The sequence below is a fragment of the Scylla paramamosain genome, chromosome 29 (assembly GCF_035594125.1).
Source record: "Scylla paramamosain isolate STU-SP2022 chromosome 29, ASM3559412v1, whole genome shotgun sequence".
Classification (NCBI taxonomy): domain Eukaryota; kingdom Metazoa; phylum Arthropoda; class Malacostraca; order Decapoda; family Portunidae; genus Scylla; species Scylla paramamosain.
Window position 1 is genome coordinate 10,385,295 of NC_087179.1, and position 13,097 is coordinate 10,398,391.

Below are 13,097 nucleotides of genomic sequence, written 5' to 3' on the forward strand. Positions count from 1 at the left end.
CATCTAAGGGTTTAAACGAAAAACAAAACACATGTCAACTCATGCTACAACAGAAGACAAAAGATTAAGAGTGTCAAGCTGGCCCTACCTTCCTCCTGGCCGAGGGAATGCCTGGGTCTCTTGCTGGATGGCTCTGTCATCTTGTCCAGTGCCAGTCCTCTGAAGGCCCTCCTCCCTCTTTGTTCTGCCTCCCCCTCAGTGTCTTCCTCCAGGGGTGCCAGGCCATCCAGCGAGGCACGCCGCCTCCTCCCCAGCAGAGGTGACACCCTCAGCACGGGCTGCTCTGCCTCCCAGGACACTCGCCGCCTGGACCGAGGCTGCAGGCGGGCCGGGGCCAGACCGCAACTTCTGGGGACCGGGGTGTGACCTAAGGGAGTTGAGGTGTGGCCCTGAGAGGTGGTTGGTGTGACACCAGGGGTCAGGGTGTGGCCCTCAGAGGCTGGGGAATGGCTGGAGATTCCCAAGGTGGGTGTGGATGCCTTAGCAATGGGGGTGAGGTGAAAAGGCGGCAGTGTTGCAGGGAGCTTGGGCTGAGGAGTACTGGTGCTGCAGTGGCCACTCTGGGGGGAGGTGCTCAGTGCTGTTTGGTGTTGCTGCTTCTGGCCACCACCACCACCATCCCCTGTGCTGCTGCTGCCGCTGCTGCCACCCTTGCTGGACTCCCCGTGGCTGGCAGCGTTGGGTCTTGAGGCTTTACCTTCAGAGAAGTCCTTGGTCTTGGATCCCCCTTGGGATGAGGGACGGTTTCCCCCGCCGCCTCCGCCTCCCTTCCTGTGGTGAGTATCTTTCTTCAGGGCTGCCATGATCTGACGTGCTTTTATCCACCGCTGGACGTCCTTCAGGGGAGGGGGTGGCTTCACTGGGGTGAGTGTGGTGTGGTTTGCCCCGCCCCGTGTCCCCAAGAAGGCGGTCTCGTGCCTGGCTGGGGTGGCAGCCTCAGTCTCCAGGGTGGTCAGCAGCAGCCGCCAGTTGTACAGTCCTTCTGCCTGGAAGCGACCCTCAAAGTCCTCCAGGTCGGCCGTGGCATTGGTCCGCAGCTGTAGAACCCGCCCACCCACCTCCAAGGGGCGGTTGGGCAGGTCAGCTGGGTTGCTGCAGAAGGCCTGAGGGTGCAGGGCTGGTCGCAGGTCGTAGTCTCCCAGGGTGGCGGCCACCATGTCCTGGGCTGGTGGGGGAGGCAGGTACACCAGCACCTTGCTGCCAGCCTGTCTGGACCCCTTCCCTGACCGGCTACCACCGCTGCGCCTGGTATCACCCGACTGTCTGCCTGGGTGCCGGGAGCTGTTGCCTCTTGGCTGTCTTCTTGACTGCTGACCTCCCTGGCCTCTGTTGCTGCTGCCATCGCCACTGCCGCTGCTGCCTTGCTCCCGGTAAAAGCCTGGTGTTATTTTCTCCCCGGCAGCAAGGGTCTGAGGGAGATACTGGCCGGACAGAGCTGCTGATGAGCTAGATGAAGGCTGGCCCCCATCCCCCTCCCCTGCCCTTACAGGAGGCAGGGGCACATATTCTTCCTCCTGTGATGCCTTCAGGCTGGGGGTCTGGCTGGATGGCATGGCTGTTATACCACTGGGAATGTACTCTGGGGTGGGTTTGTCCAGACCCACAATGGGCTGGGGGCTGTACTCGTCATCCTGTATCAGGGAGCTGCTGGGTGCTGCTACAGACTTTGGGATGTACTCAGCCTTGGGAGCAGCCCAGGCCAGTGGCTTGGGGACATATGCCTCACTGGGGCTGCCATCAGAGGTGGTCGCTTTCTTGGGTTTGTCGTCGTTGATGTCTGTAGGCTGCTGGGAGCTGCCAGCCTTTCTGTCTTGTGATGGTTTATGGGATAAGGGCTGGGAGGGGACTGCCTTAGCTAAAAGAGCCTTACTGATGCCCCCTTTATTGCCACTCTGCCCTTGGTCTTGCTGGTGACTTCCTCTCTTGCTGTCCCAAGCTTGGTCTGGCTTATGGGTAGTCTTTTTGGTGGCCTCAGACTGGTGGGCGGTCCCTGCAGCTTCCTTCTTCAGGGGTTTGCTCTGGCCTTCTTGCTGTGGAGTTTTCTTTTTCAGTTTCTGGACTTGTTGTTCTTTTCCTGAGCTCCTCATCTTGCTGCTGCTTGGTTGGTACTCTTGCATCTGAGACACCTTCTTGTTGATGCTCTCAGGTTGGTATTCTTGAACTGGAGGGTCTAGGTTGATATGAAGAGGCTGGTACTCCTCCTCTTGGACTTCTTGATCTTTCTTCATACTCTTGGGTTGGTATTCCTGCTGTGAGGTAACTTGACTCTGCTGTTGGTACTCCTGTGTCACAGACTGACTTGAAGCCTTGGTGATGGGTTGGGGTTTGTACTCCTGATTGGGGGCTTTGGAGGAAAGAAGCTGCGGTTGGTACTCTTGGTCTGGGGTTTTAGATATTGGCTGGGGCTGGTATTCTGGGTCTGGTGGGGCTTTGCCAATGGGCTGGGGTTGATATTCCGGGTCTGGGGTGGTGATAGAGGACTGGGGGGTGTAGGAGGTTGAGGGTTGGGGGTTGTAGGATGTCCCAGGGGTGTGGAGGGGCTGTGGGGTGTACTGCTCTTCTTCTTCATCCTCCCTGGGTTTCTTAGAATCTTTCAGCTTCGGGTCTGAGCCAAAGAGAAGCTCAAGAACTTTCTTTCCCCCTTGCTTAGCCTCAGGGATGGTCTTTTTAGGATCTTTTGGAGTAGTGGGGGATGTAGAATTACTGTCAGAGTCCTGTACCTCTTGAGAACCAAATAAGGATGACAGGGCTTTCTTAACTTTGGATGTCTTGGTCTGTTCAGTGGAGTCTCCCTTTTTTGCAGTGTCCTGGCTCTTGGTGGTGTCTTCCTTGGCTGTGCTTATATCCTTGGCAGCTGGGTTGTGTTTGCTGCTGCTGCCCTTATCCTTCTTACTACTGTGTGGGGTTTTACTTTCACTTCTTTTCTTCTTGTCGCTTGTTTTGTCTTTGCTTGATGCCTCCTTTTCACTGGTTTTGTCTTTAATGGGAGTTTCTCTGCAAGGTTTGTCTTTACTTGTTGTTTCCTTGGTATTTTCCTTGGTTTTATCTTTAGTGGGAGACTCCTTGCCACCTGTCTTGTCTCTCTTCTGTGTCTCAGCGTCACTATTCTTGTCTCTTTTGCTGGCATCTTTATCACTAGTTTTGTCTGAATCCCTGGGGCTCAATTTATCCCTGCTGTGACTCTCCTTGCTGCTGCCTCTGCCTTTCCTGCTGGTGTCCTTACTGCTTTGTTTGTGTCTGTCCTTTGCTTCTTTCTCTGTACTCCTATCTCTCTTGCTGTGTTTGTCTCTGCCACTACTTGAGTCTCTTTTTTCCTTGTTGGTTGGTGAGTCTTTGTCTCTGTTCTTCTCACTTTGTGACTCACTGTGGCTACTTTTGTCTCTCTTGTGCAATTCTTTAGAGCCGTCCTTGGAGTTAGATTCTCTGCTCTTATGTTTGTCTTTGCTGTGTGAATCCCTGTCATCTTTTCTCTCTTTGCTATGCGAATCTCTGCTGCTTTTCTTATCTTTCCCACTGGCTTCTCTGTCACTGTGATTCTTGTCCTTCCTATCACCTTCTTTAGTGCTGCTTCTGTCCTTGCTGTGATGGTCTCTGTCTCTATTCCTCTCTCTTGTGTCTTTGCTCTTTGAACTCTCCTTGTGATCTCTGTCCTTGCTGGAGTGCTGCTTCTGATCTTTCTCTGGGTTGTCACTGCTGCCACTCTTCTTACCTGATGATTCTTGTGTCTTGTCCTTCTCCAGGGACTCCTTGCTCTTGTTCTCAGCAGGGGTGCCTTTGGGTGAGTCGTGAATGCCTGGCAATCTCTTCTCTTTATCTCTCCCTGATAAACTACTGTCAGGGTTGTGTTGCTTCTCCTTATGCTTCTGTGACTCTTGAGGATTGCTCTTTCCTCTTTCTGCTTCTTTGTCTTGGCTTCTGTCCTTTGTGGAAGAGTCTTGGCTTGTCTTCTTGCTTGTTGCCAATTCCTTGTTTCTATTTCTGTCAGAGGAAGAGGGGGACAAGGAGGAAGAGGAGGATGAGGATGAGGAGGAAGAGGTAGGGGAGGAGGAGGTAGAGGAGGAGGATGATTCATGGTTCCTATTGCTGCTGGATGAGTCTTTACTTTTGTTTTTACTTGAGTCTTTCCCTTTATGTTTGCTGGATGACTCCTTGGACTCAGTTTTCTTGGTGTGTGACTCTCTGCTGTGCTTGCTTTCCCCAGAGTTTTGTTCAGTCTTCCTGCTGGGTGATTCTCTGCCCTCTTGCTTGCCATTAGATGATTCCTTACCTTCTGTTTTCTTGCCATGTGAATCTTTGTTATCTTCCTTAATTTCTGTGGCCCCTTGATTCTCTTTCTTTGATTCCTTACCTTCTGTTTTTTTGCCATGTGAATCTTTGTCATCTTCCTTAATTTCTGTGGCCCCTTGATTCTCTTTCTTTGATTCCTTACCTTCTGTTTTCTTGCCATGTGAATCTTTGTCATCTTCCTTAATTTCTGTGGCCCCTTGATTCTCTTTCTTTGATTCCTGGTGGTTCTCTTTCTTTGATTCCTGGTGGTTCTCTTTCTTTGATTCCTGGTGGTTCTCTTTCTTTGATTCTTCATGGTTTCCTTTCTTTGATTCTTCATGGTTCTCTTTCTTTGATTCTTCATGGTTCTCTTTCTTCAACTCTTGGTGACCCTCTCTCTTTGACTCTTGGTGACTCTCTTTCTGTGACACTTGGTGACTCTCTCTCTTTGACTCTTGACTCTTCCCATCCTTTGACTCTTGCTCTTTCCCAGATGGGCTTGTGATCTTGGGTCTGCTTGACTCTGGGTTGCTTGTTGCCTCTTCTGTATTCTCTTCATTGTCAGGGCATGGCTTTTCTGATGTGCTGGATGAGGCAACACTTTTTGGTTGCTCCTTGTTCTGGGATAAAACAGCTTTTGTACAATCCTCAGACAAGATGTGAATTTGTTCCTTTTGAGATGAAGCTTCAGCACCTTTTTCTGAGATGTGTTCTTTATCTTGGGTTGAGGCTGTGTCTTTCCCCTTCTCCTTCTCTGCAGTCTGCTCTTTTTCAAGGGGCATGCATTTATTCTTCTCCTGATCTGCTGGTGGAGAAGCAGTTTTCTCTGAGCTAGTAGATGGAAGTTGCTCTTCTTTCTTGTTTGGGGATATGGGTGGAGGACTATCATTGTTTTCAGGTGAAGATTGAGATTTCCCTTTGCTTGAAGACACTGTCAGGGCATCCTCCTTGTCCACACTTGAAAGTGGTACCTTTTCTTTTTCTGGAAATAAAACTTTCTTGACAATGGAAGTTGTTTCAGTGGTTTGGTCTGATGGAGAGATGCTGAGCTTTTCCTGACTTAAGGATGAAAGAGTACTGGCTTTTTTATCACTTTCTTTATCATGGAGTGAGGTTTGTTTCTTCTCCTTACTCTTATCTGGCAGTGCAGGGCTTTCCTTCTCCTTCTCTGGTGTGGCTAAGGCAGAGACTTTCTCTTTGTCTGAGGAACAAGATGGAGCTTCTTTCTTTTCTGAGGATGACAATGAATCCTTCTCTTTTGCTTCTTTCTTCTCAGGTGATAAATAGGAGTGATTTTCTTTGGCTGGGACTGGTGACAAAGTTTTTTCCTTCTCAGAGAGTGACGACAGAGAGTTTTCTTTCTTGTCTGGGTGTGTGGAGGACTTCTCTTTACCTGGACATGATGAGAGGGACTCCTTCTCCAGAGATGATGTGGTTTTCTCTCCTAGTGATGATAATGACACTTTTTCCTCGTCTGGGGATGGTGATGGGGACTTCTTTTCTGACAGTGATGGTTGACTTTCCTCCCTGTCTGATTGTGAAGATGTAGATTTCTCCTTGCCTGAAAATGATTGTGAGGAACTTTCCTTGTCAGAGTGTGATGATGGGGACTTTTCTATTGAAGATGGGGTCTTTTCTTTGTCTGGGGATGATGAAGATGTGACCTTGCTTTCTGGGGCTGATGATGGGGATTTCTTCTCTGAGGCTACAGATGGTGACTTTTCTGTTTCTTTTACTGCCAACAGAGTCTTTTCTTTCTCTGGGGTTGGTGTTGAGCAGCTGTTTTTATTTGGGGATGAAGAAAGGGAGTTATCATTGGGGGGTGATGATGATACAGATTTTTCTTTACTTGGGTGTTGTGGTGGAGGTTTTTCCTTATCTTGAGATGATGATGATGGAGACTTCTCTGGGAGCAATGAAGTTTCTCTCTTGTCAGGAGATGCTGTGAGGACTCTTGTCTGCTCTGAGGATAGAGACGAGAGCTTTTCCTTTTCTGAGGCTGTAGATGGAGACTTATCCTTGCTTGTGGATGGGGATGAAGACTTGCCTTTGTTCTGTGATGACAGTGCAGTCTTGGTCTTCTCAGATGATGATGATGACGATGAAGTCTTTTCTGATGACTTTCCATGTGATGTTTTCTTTTTTGAACCTTTGCTGCTCTTTGATGGCTTGGACGATGAGCTTGATTTATCCTTCTTTGGTGTGCTTTCCTCTTGTCCCTTCTCTGACTTCTCTGCTTTTGTTGTCTTTTCTTGCTTGATCTCTGCTGCAATAGGTTTTGTTTCCTTGGCTGGCTTAAGAGGTTTCTTTTTCTTTTTCTTGGCAGTTTTTGCAATCTTGTCCTCTCCAAAGATTTTTGACATCATCTTGTCAAACCCAGAGGAGACTGTGTCCTTCACCACAATCACCTTGGGAGACTTTGACTGGCTGGTGCTCTTGCCTGATGTAAATTTCTTCTCAGACTGTGGTGATGCTGTTGACCTCCCTGGTGTTTCCTTCCCGCTGGTCTCTGAACTCTTTTCTGGCATGCTATTACTTCTATCACTAGAACTTGGGACTTGTGCTTCTCCAGAGTCAGGCTGAGGTGTGGCCCTTTTCTTTGTAACCAACTCATCACTGTCAACACCAAAAGTCATTATTGAAAGTGAACTTCGACTTGTCTTTTTTGGAGTCTTACTCTTCTCTTTGGCAGGTGTGGTAGTGGTGTTCCCTTTGGATCCAGAGGTTGAAGGGGACAGATGCTTATCTGAGGTAAGGCTGCTTGGTGGGCTGGTGCTATCCTGAGTACTGACATCTGAGGCTTTTGTTGTCTTCTGGGAGTCTTGGGGATCTGTAGTGGCAGCTGCTGATGTTGTGTTGCTGTCATTGGATTCTTGAGGCACTTGTGTTTCCTGCTGTGCCTGAGAATCTCTGCTGGCTGTTCCTTCCTTGCACTCTTTGCTTCCCTCTGCATTACTTTCTTTGGTGTCTTTCTTACTCTCTGTATCTTGTACTTTTTCTTCATTTTTGTCATTTACATCTACTTGGTGCTTGTCTTTTTCTACAGTGTCAATATTTACTTGAGTTGTCAACCTGTCATCATTCTGTATTTTGCTCTTTTCTGCTGCCCTCTCTTTTGGCACATCCTTATCTTTTTCCTGGGTGTGTTGGTCACCAAGGGATGGACTAAAGGTTGGATGTTCAATGGTTCCCTCTGTCAGGTCCCTCACTGAGGCTGTTCCAGGTGAATCTGTTTTTTTGGTGTCATTGGTCACATCCTTAGACTGTCCATCCTTCACCTCACCTTGCATGTCTTCCTCAACCTGCTTGTCTTCAGTGCCTGTCGTATCCTTGTCACTGATTACACTGTTACTTGTCTTCCCTGACTTTCCTGTAGGCGAGATGGGCTCTGCTGGTGGTGCCATGGTGTCCTCGGGTTTGTCTGTGCTTGGCTCCTTACTGGTAACTTCTGCCACTGTTGATCTTGATGGACTCTTGGAAGGCTGAGAGGAACTAACAGTACAGCTGGATTCCTCTGGGATCTGGCAAGACATGGTTTCCTTTTCTGTGGGATTTTGAATTGCTGATTCAGTGGGAGTTTTCTGTGAGAGAGATGAAGTAGCAGTGGTGGTGGTGGTGCTAGTGGTGGTGGTAGTGGTGGTGCTGGTGGTGGTACTGGTGGTGCTGGTGGTGGTACTGGTGGTGATGGTGTCAGTGGTAGAGCTGGTATGGGAGGTTTCCACTGTTGCTGTCTTTGATTCCTTAGCTTTATGGCTCTGCTTGTCCTTGGGTGACTCTGAGATGCTTGTCCTCCGCTTTTTGCTTATGCTGCGTCTCTGGTCTCCTGTGTGGTCAAGGGAGCTGTGGCGTCTCTTCTTCCTGCTGCCTTCATGTTCCTTCTTCTTGAGACCTTTCTTGCTTGTCTTATCAGTGTTTGAAGTCAAGGTGTTTTGAGAAGTCTTGGGCTGTGTTGGGTGCTGGTGCTTCCCCTCTTTGTCCCTTGAAGGCTCCTCTGTGGTATCTTCTTTACCAGTCTTTTGTGTTTGACTGGTTTCATTATCCTTGCTTTTTTCTGAGTTTTGAGCAGAGGTGCTGGAAAGAGGCCTCGAAGCTGAAGATGGCACTGGTTGTGAGATGGGATTACTTGCTTCCTTCTCTGTCACTTCACTAGATGAATGTTCTTTATTAGGACTGCTGATCTTCTCTGTTACATCACTAAGTGTTTCTTTTTCATTAGAATTACTAGCTTTCTTGTCTGTTTTTTCACTTGGACTGGCCTTTATATCTGTCATTTCATTGGTACTACTGGCTTTCTTACCACTTATTTCACTAGACAGGTTCCTCTCCCTGTCTTCCTCAATGTCAGTTTCCTCTCTGTCTGAGGAGGAGGCTGAGAGTCGACGACTGGCTGACACAAGCGACTCATTCAGGTGGATGATGGACCTGTCGATGGAAACCTTGAGTGAGAACTTCCCTTCCTTCATCAGTTTTTCCCAAGGCATTGCAGCATCTTCCTTGTCCTTACTCATGGCCTTGGTCTTGTCCTCTGTTTGTATGGGAGGTGTGGATGGGTTGTGGTGGTGTGCAGGGACAGTCTTGAGTGATTCTTTCTCTGGTGGTGTCTTCTTGATGTCCCCTTGCTCCTTGGTGCTTTTGTCCTGGGCATCTGTTGCTGTGTGTGGTTCAGAGGGGGTGTTGTTTGTGGGATCCTTATTCCTAGTTTTTGTCATTTTCTGTGTCTTCTCTTCAACTGGTATCTGATCACTGCCTTCTGTGTTTGTATTTGCTCCTCCTCCTTCTCCTTTGTCCACAGCTTCTTTACTTGTTTCCTTCTGTGTTAAATCAACTATTTTCTCTTTCCCCTGTGTTACTTCTGATGTTCTGCTCCTCTCATTCACAGCCTGGCCACTTCCTCCTTCGCAACACTTCACTGAGGTAGAGTTCTTCGGGACATGTTGGACACTAGTCTTCTGAATGGTATTTGTGGACACCTGGGGAGATTTTTCGGAAGCTCCATCATCTTTCTGGGAAGCTTTGTTTTGCTCCTGCCTGGTGCTATCCTTATGGGGCGATTCTACACAACTCTGAGATGTCGGGTCACTTTCACAGGGCACGGTGATATCAGCCTCAAGTGTCTCCTGCCCTGTGTTGTGCTGGGCAGCCACTGCACTGCTGTTCTGGCTGCCGTCCATAATTTTGGGAGGACTAGAGGAGACTTGACTTGGTGGATCCAGTTTACTTGTTGCCTCTCCTGTTGTTGGTAATGTCTTTTTTCTTAGATCTATTAGTGTGCTTACTGTTGATACAACTTTTTTTGTGACAGGCACTGCAACTGCTGATGGTGCAGATGTGGTGGTGGTTGCTGCAGTGCTGTCTATGGCAGGGATGGAGGCAGCACTGGCAACTTTGGTAGCAGATGCTTTGGTTATTATGGATGCACTATTAGATGTTGCAGTAGTGGTCAATGGTGTAGTAGCAGGTGCAGTAGTAGTTGATGTAGTTGTGGTAGTAGCAGCTATAGTAGCTGTTGTACAAGTAATAGCAACAGTGGCAACTGTGGTAGTAGGAGAGGTAGTAGCTGTAGTTGCACTACCCATAATAGCAGTGGTAGAAACTATGGTGCCAGTGGACATAGCAATACTAGTAGTAGCAGCAGCAGCAGCAGCAGCAGTAGTAGTAGTAGTAGTAGCAGTAGTAGTAGTAGTAGTAGTAGAAGTATTAGTATTAGTATTAGTATTAGTATTAGTAGTAGTAGTAGCTGAAGAAGTAGTTGAACTAGTTTTAGCAGAAGTATTACTAGAAGAAGAATTGGCATCAGCAGTATCAGAAGCAGTAGTAGTAGGTGTTGTGGTAGTACGAGTGTCTCCAGGAATGGTCTGCTTGTCGTCAGCCAATCTGGTGATGCCTAGCAAGGTCTGCTTGACTTGCTCACTTGTGTTTGTACTTTGCACATTCCAAGGAACAGCAGTCACTCCTTTATCACTTTCCTTGTCTTTCACATTTGTGGCAGCAACATCAATGGTAGGACTTACAAAAATTTCTTTGAACTTTTCTTCAATGGTTCTTGTGTCTTTTTCAAGTGTATGTTTGGCTTGCTTGAAAGGTGAAGTATGAAGTTTTGTGTTACTTTCCTTACTTTGCTTTTTATCAATTTTGGTGGGTGTTTGCTTCTTGTTTTCTGCAGTAACTGTGATGGTTTCTTTGTTTGCTTCCTTCACCTTCTCATTCTCTGTGATCAAGATGTTTCTTCTGCATGCCACATCAATCTCCTCCTCTGTTGTTTTTGCATCAGATTTATTGAGAGCCGGTGCTTGCTTCAACTGGATCTTATTGGCATTTGTCGGGGTGGTACTGGCAGTGGTGGGAGTGGGAGTGGTAGTAGTAGTGGTGGGAGTGGTGGGAGTGGGGGTGGTGGTGGTGGCAGTGGTGGGAGTGGTAGTAGTGATTTCCATGTGTGTCTCCTTGTCTTTATTGCTTTCTGTTATTGCTGTGGGTGTGGGTTTTGTACTTATTGGTCTAGATGGACTGTTGCTCTCATCCACTGTGCTGTGTGGCAGAGTGGGTGGAGTTTTGTTTCCTCCACCCACTGATGCTGACTCGGAAGCTGTGGTGCTGGTTGTGGTGGTAGTCAATGGTATAGTCTTCTCAATTTCTGTTACTGTGATGGTGGTGGGTGTGACGGTGGTGGGTGTGGTGGTGGTGGGTGTGGTAGTGGTGGGTGTGGTAGAGGGTATAGTGGTGGTTGGGTTGGTTTTAGTATGAGTAATGGGTGAAGTGGAAGCAACAGATGTAATTGTAATGGTGGCAGTAGTGGTGGTGTTAGTGGTAGGTGGTGTGATAGTCTTGGCAGCAGCAGGAGTGGTGGTAGTGACACTGGCAGAGGTAGCAATAGGCGTAGTGGTGGTGATGAAGGTGGTAGCAAGGGGATGTGTAGTTATGGCACTGGTGGTGATAGTGGTGGTCGTGGTTGGTACAGTACTGGCACTGGTGGTTGTGACAGCAATGCTGGTGTCCTCTGGTTGTGATGGACTAATAGTGAGAGATGCACTGTCACTGCTTTCCTCAGAGTCTGCCACTGGTGTACTTCTTTGTGGTGTGGTGAGGGTGGGGGGGTGTGCAGGTGGTGGTGAGCATCTCACAGGTGATGCTGAGGGGCCCCCTAAGCCAGTGCTGTTGGGGATCTGGTTAGTGGTTCTCCCTGTACTGACTGATTTGGATGAAGACAGAACACCTCCACTCTCTTCCTCAAGGCTCTCATCTGTGCTGGAGGACATGGTTGGGTCATCCTGGGCCATGCAGCTGCTGCCCCCAAAGAGATCATCTTCCAGGGTGTCAAAGTCAACGCCTCTCTCACTGCTGCTTGCTGGAGTCTCCGTGGTGAGGCTGGGTGAGACAGGGCTAGAGTCACTCAGGTGTGGTGTGATGCTGGCTGGGCATGACTCGTCTATTTGTGCCACTGATTCTCTCCTCTGTTTGCATGGGGAGTCTGTCATCTCCCTAGGGCTTGGCACACTCTTGCTCTCAATAACTATATCCTGGCTGTTGCTGGGAAGTGCAACCTCATTCAAGCTGCATTCACTTGCTTCAGCTGCAAGGAATGGCTTGATGTCAATCTCTTCCTCCTCCTCCTCCTCACCTAGAGTCTCTGCACTGCATGACACAGGGGACTGTGGTGGTGGAACAGGCTCTCGTTTGATGTTCATCTGCACTATTTCCACTGTGGATGATGGTGAAGCCAGCAGCTGGTCCTCCTCTGTTGCACTGTCCCCATGGTCACTCCCTCTTCTTACTGGCTGTGGGTTCTGGGTCTTGGACACCACAGAACCTTGGGGTACATTTGCCAGTAATTCAGATGCTGCTGCAGGGTCTTGCATGTCACCTACCTGAGAGGTGTCCATTTCCCCAGTAGACAGTGGGTCCTGTGTCTCGACTGGTGTTGAGCCCTGCCTATCAGGGGCCAGGGGATCCACCATCTCTGTGGCCAGAGGGTCCTGTGTCTCTGTTGCCAAGGGATCTTCAGTTTCCGTAGCAAGAGGATCCTCGGGCCCATCAGCCAGTGGGTCCTGATTCACTGCCAAAGGATCCTGAGCCTCTGTAGCCAAGGGGTCTTGAGTCTCGTCCTGGGGATCTGTCATTAGATCCTGATTCTCAGCCAAAGGATCTTGATTCTCAGGGGCAAGAGGATCCTGTGTCTCCTCTGTCAAAGGGTCCTCAGATTCAGCCACCACTGTGTCCTCAGTCCCAGCCAGGGGGTCCTGTGGGTCAGCTGCTAGAGGGTCTGTCTCAGTCTCCCCATTACATTCAGGCAAGGGGGATTTTTCCATGACTTCCACTTCCACAATGGGCAGAATGTTGCACCCCGGGCTGGCACGCCCCTCAGCCTGGCCACCCGCTGACCGGCCACTGGTGGCCAATCCACGTGGCCGCTCATCATCACCAGGGGTGGAGGCAGCTGAGGGGTGGCTGGTGGAGGAGGAGTCTGTGCGCTCCCTTCGTGCAGGACTCTCATAGCTGAAACATAACACAGCAATGCAGGGATACCTCACGGGAGGGAAAGAAGGGGGAAAGGACATGGCCAATGAGAACAACATAAAATATCACAAACTAACATGAGGGAAATAAACAGTAACTAAACATAAACACACTGATTCAGTATATCATGCACATAATAGAAAATTTCAGTCTCTCTCTCTCTCTCTCTCTCTCTCTCTCTCTCTCTCTCTCACACACACACACACACACACATCAATTCTTATACTCACCTAGCCAGCTGGAGTGTGAGTAGTGTGGGATACACCTGTCTTGCCCCTGATGCTCGTCTGCTCCGAGATGCTTCTGGGTGCAAGGGAAGA

General features: G+C 49.0%; 1 protein-coding gene across 6 annotated transcripts in view; it reads right to left on the reverse strand.

Annotated features, from left to right (window-relative positions):
* LOC135115731 (uncharacterized) overlaps positions 1-13,097 on the reverse strand; it is a 62,950-nt gene that overhangs the window by 15,813 nt on the left and 34,040 nt on the right. For 5 of the 6 annotated variants that reach the window (XR_010276036.1, XM_064032673.1, XM_064032672.1 and 2 more), the window contains exons 14-15: positions 13,008-13,080; positions 89-12,756 (exon numbers count right to left, since the gene is read on the reverse strand). Coding sequence is in view for 5 of the 6 variants with exons in the window: in XM_064032673.1 (XP_063888743.1) it covers positions 89-12,756; positions 13,008-13,080 (12,741 nt within the window). In the remaining variant the exon portion in view is untranslated. The remainder of the gene's footprint in view (positions 1-88; positions 12,757-13,007; positions 13,081-13,097) is intronic. The other variant, XM_064032674.1, reaches the window with a different exon arrangement.